Here is an 11,427-nt window from a genome sequence, read left to right on the forward strand (position 1 = left end):
ATCGGCTAAAGAGTGGTTGGCTGGTAAGTATAGTTTAACCAACCAAAAACCGAAATAACACTTGGAATAATAGAAGACATTACAAATGCAAGCATACACACAATAACCGGAATAAGAGAAGTAAAATTTTCATTCAAAGAGAAGTCATTACAAGGGGGCTTAGTTCGGTTACAAAGGAGAGAAAGTAAAAAATCAAGAGAAAAGTTCATCAATTTCAGCGTCGAAAACCGCATCGGCATCAACTTGAAGACCGGTCTCTGGAGGGAGCTCATTCACACTAGGGTGAGCCCCTTCGGCTACGGTTCCACTGGGAGGATCAACAGTTAGGTCTTCAGCAGTGGGCACCGACCGAACTGGCTGGTCCACATTTTCGGCCGGAGTATCTTCATCAGAGGCATCATCAGAGTCAGAGTCTTCCAAAAACTGTTGTTGCAGAGCAGCCGCGTACTCCGCCAGGGACTTCGGTATAAAATAATCTGGAGGGTTGAAGACCTCGGTCTGTTGATCTTGACCGAGCTTCTCCACTGCCGCCCTCCAGCCGCATTTGAAGAACAGCTCCTTTGCAGCGTCACATTGTTTAACATAGGCGTCTTCGGCCTTCTTGTAACCTTGTTTATAGCCCTCCTTTTCGGCTTCCACCATGTTTTTTCTTAATTCGCCTATTTCGGTGTCTTTCCTCCTCTCAAGCTTCACCAACTCCCGCAGATATTTATCTTTCATAGCAATGGCCGCTTTCTCCTTCTCCGCTTCAGCCAAACTAACAAGATCGGCAAGACGGTTGTTCGTGGCTTCTAGCTCGGCCAGTTTCCTTTCGGCCTCCGCTAGTCCGGCCGCCTTTGCTTCGACTTCCGCCATTGCCTGCCTTGTGGTTTTGCGGAGTTCTTGGACTTTCCTATAAGTGACATTGTTCTTTTGCAAGGCCTGGCAAAACAAAAATCTCATCTCAGCCGAAGTAAAAGTTGGAAAAATTTAGACAGGATAAAGCAGACAGAGCTACTTACCAAGATCATGGACTTGGAAGCAGACCGAATTGATTTCATTTCGGTGTTCAGTTGCTTCAAGTGGTGCTCCATGTCCTTGGGGAGGCACACACTTTTGGCCAGGTTAAAGGCCAGTTGGTGGTCCTTTTCAGCCACAACCGAATCAGTGGCTTTGATGTTCCGGTCATTGAAGATCAAAGGCGGAGCCCACTTCGGAGAACGAGCTCGGTCAGTTTGCTCTGGTTGGGAGGCAGGATGAGGACTTTGGGGGACGGATTCGACTTCGTCAACAAGTTGCTGTTCGGCTGACGTAGATCGGGCGCGTTTTGAAGGGCGATATGAAGAAGGCCGTTGTGAAGGAAGGGCTACGACGGCGGGCTGAACCTCAGTAGTTGGTGTTACTTCGGCCCTGGTTGTTGCGGTCAGGAGGGCCCTAACTCTGCTTTTCTTTGCCATTTCTTCTTCATCTGTTAGTGGAACAAGTCTTATCTCGGGCAAAGTTGGGTCCGGTTCTGGGTCTTCCTCGAGAAGAAAATCGGTTACCTTTGCTTTCCGTCGACCGCTGTAGCGGTAGGTCGGTTCGAAATTTAGAAGCTTGGCCCAATCTCTTTCTTTAACCCGAAATGCGGCTCGCAAAACTCCGAGGTTGGGATAGCTATACAAGGAATGGAGATGGGCGAAATCTGCAAAAAAGAGAAGTGTTAGTTCGGCTAATAGACTAAACAACCGAGATAACTTACAAAGCAGAAGACCGAAGTAAAATTACCAGGCTCTCCCATTTTCCAATTTATAGGTCGGCCAGGAATTTGAGCTTGAAAATCCTCAAAGTTCCCAGAGACCCAAAAGAAATCATCATCATTTAGATCTTTATCCGGAGTATGTTTAATTATCTTCTCTCGACGGCGACGAATTCTAAGGTAGTAGACCCACCCAGCATTCTTTGAGCCAATAGAGTATTGATGAAAGATCTCGGCCAAACCAAGATTCAGTCCGGTTTGGTGGTTTAATGCGGCTATCCCCATTATAATACGATATGTGTTGGTGGATAATTGGGTGGGACATAACCTAGTCTGTCTAAGAAATTCACAGACTAGCGGTTGGACGGGAAACCGTAGTCCGGTTTCTATTATGGATTGCAGGGTAAAGGGCACGAAGCCTTCATTGTTCCAGGGGGTAGCATCTTTTTCGGCCAACGTCAGATGGACATCATCCGGAATCTGGTAATCTTGCCTAAATTCGGCCATGCCACCAGGGGTTTCGACTAAATATCTATACTTACCCATTTGTTGTATAATTTACGAATGAATTATTTCGGTACAAAAACTAGGCTCAGTAGCTCGGTTGAGCACACGCAGGAGTGCCTGGGCAACCTAAGTCTGCAAAGTAGAAAACAAAGGGGTTAAGCACAGATCGTTGGACCGCGCTACAAATTATAAGCAAGATATACAAATCCTACTTCGGCTTAGTGGGCTGGTTCTACCTCGGCTCATCAGAAGGTTTCTTAGCTCGGTTTCGAGCAGTTTAGACCGGTTTAACGTCTAGGGGTAGCCTTCTGAGTTCGGTCTAAAAAACTAAGAAAGCTGGTTTAGTCCCAAGGCCTAAATCGGTTGCGATGTGAGGAAAGTTACTCCGGCTGAGCCCCTAGGGGCGGCTTTCTGAGTTCGGTTTCAGAACTAAGAAAGCCGGCTTGCCCCAAGGTCTTAGCTCGGTTGGAGACCGAAGTACCTAGTTCGGTATATGCAAGCTTGTTCGGTAATCTTATCTTGGCTAGAGTGGTTCAGAAGAAACTACTGACATTCCTACAAGTTCTAGTTCGGTTATTGACTACAGAAATCTACTTATTAGGGGCAAACTGAATCCTAGTTCGGTCGCAATGTGATTTTGGATCTAAGGCTTGTTTTTCTACATAACAGTTCATACACATACAAGTTCTACTGGTTTCTTCATAGAAAGTACAAAAGCAGAGCAGATAAATGGAGAAAAATGTTTGCAAAAAGCATACAAAACAGAAACGAATGGTAAAACAAACAAAAAATCGCAAGATGGTTAGATTTTCTTACCAGAGAAGAGAGAAAGAAGACTGGAGTCGGAAACGGTGACAGCAAGAAAAGAACACAAGCTCAACACAAGCTCGAGTGTGGAAGAAGTAGAGATACAGAAAGAAGATGAAAACAATAGAGTAAATGATTCCAGAATCGAAAGGGCTGTTTTGTGTAAAAGGGAGAGAGAAAAAGGCGGCAAAAAGAAGCGGGAACAGTACAAAAATTCTGAAGGACGGCGTGACAGTTGGCCACAGCTTATCAGAGCTTGCCACGTGTCACTGGAATTGGAAGCGTTACAGTCGCTGTGATTGAAGAGACGTTTTGACCGGACATAGTGATACCCGAGGTAAACTTAGCTCGGCTGGAAAGGCTAAAGGGTTTTTAGCTCGGCTGGAAAGGCTAAAGGGTTTTTTAGCTCAGCTGAAAAAGCGTAACAAACTTTAGCTCGGCCAGAAGGCTGGTAATCCCAATCATGTTGCACAGATGGAATTAAGGGGCAATTGAGAGGGCAATTTTTGGGAAAAACTGGGCCGAGCTGCGAGTTGGGCTTTAAGGCCCAAAAAAGCGAAGGATTAAGCAAAAAAGGCCGTAATGGTTACTCCGGCCTAGGAGAGACAGAGTTACTCCGGCCCAAAGGAGGTGGAATTACTTCGGCTTACGAAGTAATAGAGTTACTTCGGCTAGAGTTACTTTGGGGAGCAACTTGGAGTTAGACCGGCCTTAGGGGCATACCGGTTTGAGAGTTATGCCGGTCGAGTCAGTGGTTCGGTCCGAACATACCACGGTTCAGGTATTAGAGAACCGAGATATGATAGCATGAAGAAGAACCGAACAACTGTTAGTACGGCCTACTTGGTGGCTCGGCATAGCCATTTTTTACTTCGGTCAAATAGAAGTTCGGCCATAAAGAGAACCATCCCACTTGGTTTAAGCAGTGGGGGAGGGTGTGAAAGGATAAGCATTATCCTTAGGAGAATGAATCCTAGGAGGACTCTGCATGGAGAAGTACAAGTCCTACTAGGATTGTGCCACGGGAAACTTATAAAAGCTCACAAGCATCACCTTGGAGGAGGTAATTGAACACAATCTTTCTGAGAACTTAGAGCTTTGTCTATTTGTCAAGTTTTCTGACTTAGGCATCGGAGCGGTTCCCGGCACACACCCGCCGGCTAGCTCACGTTTGTGTTTTCAGGGGACAAAGCGACGTCGTACGGAGAAGCGTGGACTTGGTCAACAGGATTATACGAGGAGAATTATTCCCTCCCCGTACAGCTACCTTGCTGGTTTCCCGGCATTGTGAAGTTATGTTTTGCGCCGGTGGTGTGATGGTTTGCGCCGGTGGTGTGCGAGTGAGAGCAAATTGACTTTTTTGCCCTTAAAAACTCTGCACGTGTTGTCCACGTGCAAATTTTCCGTCCAATTTCTTAACTTCCGTTTTCAATTGGACCAAAATGATACAAAATTCAAAATTTAAGGTCAAAATCAAGCAAATTGAAATTAGAGAGACCAAAATAACACAATGTATGAACTACATGGACTATTTGGGTAGTTTGCCTTAAATTTAATATGAAAGGCTATTATGTACATCTAAAAATAGTGTATATGTGTTACACACTTTATATACAAAAATTATAATATTTTGTTATTCACAAAAAAATATAATTTTTATCATAAAAAACATAACTTGGTCAATCATAACTTAAGGGGGTACACATCACACCTTTCACCACAAAATTTTTTACTTTTCTTATGCTGCTTTTTTGTAGAGGTGTACATTGTTACATTTCCCAAATTTTATAGATTTACCATTCTATTGACAAAATTAATTCAAACTAATCCAATTGCAACCAAAAACAAAATGTTAGGATGTTAATACCGTAGCTTCAATTAAATAGTCAATAAAACTCGTATATTTTTTTTACTCACTAATGTGGTACTTATAATATAATTAAGATAGATTATGTTTCAGTTTTTAAAATGCATTATTGCATGACATATGAATTAGTAAAAAAATTATAAAATCTATTTAGTTTGTATAATATTTTCTTTCTAAAAGACTGGGGGGGGGGGGGATTGTATAAATTTGATTGCTATTTTTACCAATAATACAAACCCCCAAAACTAATTTTTTTGTTTCCCCGGATTCAATTTGTTATAATCCAAAACTTTTGAATACAACTATACATATATTACTAAACCTTTTTGGAAGTCCAGTGTAGCTCTACCCTTGCACATGTCAGCATATTATTGATATAATGAGTCTCACCATTTATGTTTTTCTCTAATATACTGTTTACATATGAGATGGTACACTAAACGTGGTATTAAAGGGGAAAATATTATGAAATTGTGTTCTGAATTTTATCTCAAACATGAGATGCATGGTATAAATCGAAAATTAGTGCAATGTCGTACTTGAATGAATATGATTAAAAGATGTTCATTTCTACCTAATATATATTTTTTTAAAATTCCTAATATTATTGAAAAAACAACAAAAAGAAGAAGATAAATGTAGCATTACTACTTGTACTTAACAATCGACTTTACCACAACAGTAAATTTTTTTTTTTTTTGGACAAAATTCATTTTATCCCTTTATATTTTGACCTCAAAGTAAATAGCCGAAGAAACCCCATGTGATTTTGATCATCTTGCAGTTGACTTCCTTAACGTTATTTATTCTGCCAAACTTGATAGAATTTACATGCTAACTTTGTTAGTGAATACAAAAAAGCAATGTCAGATTCTATTGTAAAAGGTCAAATTTGCCCTTCATTTTCTTCATCTTCTTCCTACTTCAAAACCCAAACCCGAATACACTCAACTTCCCCATCCACTTCCCTCTTTCTCAACCACCTGCCTCTCTCACATCCAACCATTTCCTCTCACACTAATCACTGCGAACTCTCCCCATCCCAAATCCATGATTTGTTCATATTGATTTTTTGGTTATTTGCATCAATAGAATGAAGACGTGGACAGTTGCAATATTGAGTTAATGGTGGTGACTGAGAAGTAATATTACACATATTCTAGAAAGAGATTAGACAGATTTAAAGATTCAATTAAACAGGACCTCCACTCCACTGATTTGCAGCCCCATTAATTCGCAAATCTCCAATACCAATTAAAACATTCTCTACTACCAACAATAAATCTTTCACCTGTTATTTTTCATAAATAGACATATATGTATGTATACATTTATATGTGTAACTTTGTATATATATGTATGCATGTATACATTTATAGTTTAAATTTTGATGCTACTTCCATTAAAATTCAATACATAAATATTTTTTATTCAATTAAATATAAAAATACAATTAAGATTTCCATTAAAATTGATGGTGGTGCTTCTGTCGAATACATATAAATGGTGATTTTTTTTTTGTTAATAGAAGAACAAAGGAGAAAAACACTGGTACCGAAATGAGGAAAAAGAAGTCCTTTTGCATCTTTCGTTAATTATGTTAATTGTGCATTTTAATCTAAAACCACGTGGAAGTCATTTGCATATTTTTTAAAGAATAATGTTAAGGATCATGAAAAAGTATTATGAAATGTATCGTGAAAATTGTTCATCATTTGATTAGTATATGATGTTTTATTGTATGTGTAATTCAAAGGTGAAGAATCTTTTATGATCAAACTCATAATATTTTTTTCATGATCCGGGTAAAGTGCTCTGGAGCAATACCACATGATGTAAAATGAATTTTACCCCCTTTTTATTTTTATTTTTTATACATCATTAGAAACCAACACACGCACACGGAGAGAGAGAGAGAGAGAGAGAGAGAGAGAGAGGTGACCTGAATGGTGTGGTTCTTGAGTAAAGGATGGTCAAAAGCTGGCTGATGAGAGATATGGACACAATCGATTATATCTCCATCTGGACTCTGTATTTTTTCACAACAAAACATTAATGGAAAATCAATACATACATGCATACAAAAACATGCAAATATATATATATATATATATAGAGAGAGAGAGAGAGAGAGAGAGAGGACCTTGATGGATTTAAGAGCAGGCTTGTTCAATTGCTTCAACTGCTTGTAAACATCATCAAGTTTATTACCAGAAATGCTTACTATGCCACCATTACACAGTAGAGTAAGCACTAATAACCACCGCTGCACCACCACAACAACACCATGAGTGATCATGATGATCAACACAATACACTCTCTCTCAATACTGATTCTGCTACTTCTTATCCTACAAGTTCATACCCAAACATGAATTCCTCTATAAATAGCAATCAACAATGCAATGGAAAATCATTTGGTAGTCTTGGAGCAAATATGGGGGTGCCCTTATGGGAAATTATTCAATACTTCCGGAGTATCATGTGATCATACTCTAAGTCAATCACCAATTGCTTAATCTCATATTATTTTCACATCCCCAACATAAATTATGGGCCCTTACGCTTCTCTACCAATCAAAATATTATAGAGCAACACGTGTCCATACTCCGGAAGTATTGAATAATCACCCATACATAGTTTTGAATTGTTTGATTGAAATAGTGCGATTAAAAAATTGACAAGTGTCATCTTATGATTGGTGATAAAGATGACCAAATAACTACCGAGTCTCCATAGCATATTTGTAATGGAGAGATTTTCATTCATTATTCAACAGTAATATAATAATCTTTTTTAAATTAAATTAATTATAAATTTGTCTTCCTATTTCATAGCCACTAAATATGTAATATAAATCCTCCATTATATATGAAATGAAGAAAATCTCAGTCCAGCATTATTGGATCTTTCTTGGTTGCGACCTTTTTTTTTTTTTTTTTTTCATTTTGTATTTTGCATTTTGGATTTTGCCTTGAAGGATCAGTTGAATTATGACTCCAGTGCCCATAAAAGTATGTAATTTTATAATAACAAAATCCAAATATATGATTTTATAGTTGAGGGGGCAAAAAAATTGTACAAATGCCTATTTTTCCTTTGGACACTCGCTACAAAAATTAGATTCTTGGTAAGAGATAAGCAAATAAGAACCTAGTTTTAAAAAAAATTGAAATTTATTTGGAATGATTTTCTTTGGACACTATCTAAAAAGCTAGCTTCTTAGTAAAAAAATAGGAAAAATTAGTGAAACATCTCTCTCCAACTTTGTGTAATAGGAGAGGTTTAAAAGTTTTTTATTTTTTTTATTTGTTACAGTCCCTCAATGAAATCAGAGAAATATCTCTGTAAAACTTGAAATTTCTCCGACTTGAATTTTCTTTTTGAAAATGTTGAGAAATTTTAACTACTATAAAATAGTGTCATTTATCTTAAAAAAATCTTAATATTAAGGACATTAAAAAAAAATTCCCTAAAAAATAAGCAAATAAAAAACCTAGTTTTAAAAAGACTAAAATATATTTGAATTGATTTTTTAAAAACTGTTTTTAGGCGGGTTTCATCCAGTTTTAGTGATTTTTTTAATATTTTAGTCAAAATACATACACTTTTTAGGTACATCAAGATTACATACAAAAATAAAAATTCAAAAAAAAAAAAATACATGCATGCATGCTTTTGTTCAAATTTTAATTTGTTTCAGTGAAATTTTTTTATATTTTAGTGTATTTATTTTACTTTTCAGATGCATCTAGATTATGTGCATCTAAAAGTAAAATTTAAAAAAAAAATAAATATGAAGAAAAAAAAAAGTTCTCTAAAAATAAACGGGAAACACGTCTAAAAATAATTTTTGAAAAATCAAACTAAACTTAATCTTTATTTTTTTTTTTTGAATATTTTTAATTTCTTTGACTTGTTTAATAACTTTTTAGAGTGAGTAAAATCTTCTTTTTGACAGAAAACAAGTTTCAAATGGCCTACAATTATGTTTAGCAATCCAAAAGAAGCCTAAAAAATAAAATTAGGATAGATTACATTCACCTTCCTAGGGATTTGAAAAATACACAGTTAACCCCCACACTTTTAATATAATTACACTGACCTTCATCAACGTTTTCACATAACACTTAGGCCTCGTTTGGGAAGCGACTCGTTTAGTCAAAAAGTCAAAAAGTCACTAAAAAAATCAAAAAGCCAACAACCCATACCAAAAAGTCAAAGATTCTCTTTTCTCTCTACTTTTTGCACATCATTTCGTAAGAAGTCAAAAAGTCATTTCAAACATACTAGTTTTTTTTTTCTCATATTTTAGCCAAATAGTCAAAAAGTTACTAAATTAGTATGTTCCCAAACGAGACCTCAGATCATTTTTCATTAATAATTTGTTAATTGTATGAACAAAAAAATAATATTATCCTCTATTTCCTATTAAAAATATATATATTTCATGTTTATTTCAGTGTCTACTCACCATTTGCATTAGTTTTGATCACTTTAACCATGCTAAAAATGAGTTAAATGTAATTATGTCAAAAATATGGGGCCAATTGTATTTTTCTCAAATCGTAATGAAGATTAATGTAATTTATCAAAAAAAAACTTAGGTACTACTAAAGTAACTATGTATGATGCTTTAACCTGATAAAGATTAATTTAAATAGCAATGCAAGTATATAATTATGATGTTCAATTAATTTAAAATTATACTCACTTTTTAAATCCGTGATGTGTATATCTAAGGCAACATTTTCTCTCATATTTTCTCTACTCATCAACGAATCATCTCACTTATATATCAAATTTATACAATAAATTTATATATCATTTTCTATTTAATTAACCCAAAACACACAACATTTTATTGATAAATATAAAATATTATAAAGACAGAAAAGAAAGAACACTTCAAACAACATCCCCCGCGTTCAAAAATAAATAAATAAATAACTACTACAACAACAACATCTCCCAAAACCAATTAAAACATATGGCTCAAATTTTAAAAAAATAAAAATAATAGATTAAAGAAGCTTTCTTGGAAGGTTGCCCCGTCATGCAATAATTTGGACGATATGGTAAATCAGAAATGATGAGAATCATTCATATATATATATATATATATATAATATTAAAAATAATGCTTATTTTCAATTTCTTTCTCTTTTTTATGTGCCATATTACTCTTCTCTTCTTTTTTTCTCTTTCTTATGTTGCATCACTTTTTGCTCTTTCTTATGTTGCATCACTTTTTTGTTGGATCTTGTAGATCTTGTTAAATACTGTTAACTGAACCCTGAGCCCAATAGGGGGCTTTGGGGGCCTCTCCCAATTTTTTTTTGGATATTTTGGTAATTCTCCTATTGCTTCAATGTTGCCCTAATTATATACTCCTACTTATAAATAGATGAAGAAGCGTCTCTTTTCTGTAAGAGAGTGTTGTATTGTTTTCTGATCATAGTGAAAATTACAGTCGTCGTGAACGTAACCTCATTCTAAAATGAACCACATAAATCGTTTTCTTCTTGTGTGCGTGATTTGTCTGATTCGTTTTATTTTTCTTATTTATTTGGTATTTCGTATCTTACCGATCCTAACTAGGAAGAGTCAACTCTTAACATCTTCTCTCCTACTTTTTAAAAATGCCACATAATATACTCTTATACCTAATTAGTGCTAAAATCTAATATGTAAAAGAATTCTACTTAATCTGAACTCATATAGAATTAATACTTTATGAATTATTTTTTTTATTAAATGTTTACAGATATTTTATTATTTTTTCTTCTACCTTATTAATATCTTATAATTAATTTATATTGATTTTTCTATTTAAGAAGAAGTTTTTTATTAAGAAATTTTTATATTTAATTTAAATTTTATATATCTATATACAATACTTATAAATAATTCAAAAAGAGTATTAAAGAAAAAATCAATATTCTACATAATTAATTTATGTATTTTCTTCTTAATCTAACTACAATATATTTATATTTAATTTTTTAAATAAATTTTTCATAATTATTTACTTTTCTTTTATATTCATTTGAAAAATAAAAATATGTAGAAATAGAAATAAATAACTTTTATTTTATGTTACTAATTCTCTTTCCAATTTAACTATTATTTTTAATATCAAAATGAGTGTTTATTTTACTATCTTATAATTTAACATATATCATATAAAATTATTATACGATAATTATACTTTTATACCATGATACGATTAAAATTATCAAAATACATAAATAATTTAACTAAAACTATTATATATAAGTATTCAAGGAATACTTTTATAGAACGATAGGATTAAGTTTTTCAAAATAAATAATTAGAATCAAACTTGAATTTTAAATTAAAATTAATATTATTCTTGTTATAACACATACATCATATGTAAAATATTATTTAGAAAAAGAAAAATTACAAACACATCACCTGAGGTTTGCTTAAAATACGAATTGCTCCATATGATTCTGAAAATTACATCCCACCTCCTGATGTTTCTAATTCCATAACACATGG

At 34.6% G+C, this 11,427-nt stretch overlaps 1 protein-coding gene across 3 annotated transcripts in view; it reads right to left on the bottom strand.

Moving 5' to 3' along the window:
* LOC114260887 (protein neprosin) overlaps positions 1-7,337 on the bottom strand; it is a 61,280-nt gene extending 53,943 nt beyond the window's left edge. The window contains exons 1-2 of one of the 3 annotated variants that reach the window (XM_082916132.1): positions 7,042-7,337; positions 6,841-6,927 (exon numbers count right to left, since the gene is read on the bottom strand). In XM_082916132.1, the coding sequence (XP_082772258.1) occupies positions 6,841-6,927; positions 7,042-7,197 (243 nt within the window). In that variant the 5' untranslated portion in view covers positions 7,198-7,337. The remainder of the gene's footprint in view (positions 1-6,840; positions 6,928-7,041) is intronic. The other 2 variants (XM_082916131.1, XM_082916130.1) reach the window with 2 other exon arrangements.
* Between the last annotated feature and the right edge of the window lie 4,090 nt (positions 7,338-11,427).

The sequence above is a fragment of the Camellia sinensis genome, chromosome 2, assembly GCF_055761805.1.
Source record: "Camellia sinensis isolate YWXY chromosome 2, ASM5576180v1, whole genome shotgun sequence".
Taxonomy (NCBI): Eukaryota; Viridiplantae; Streptophyta; class Magnoliopsida; order Ericales; family Theaceae; genus Camellia; species Camellia sinensis.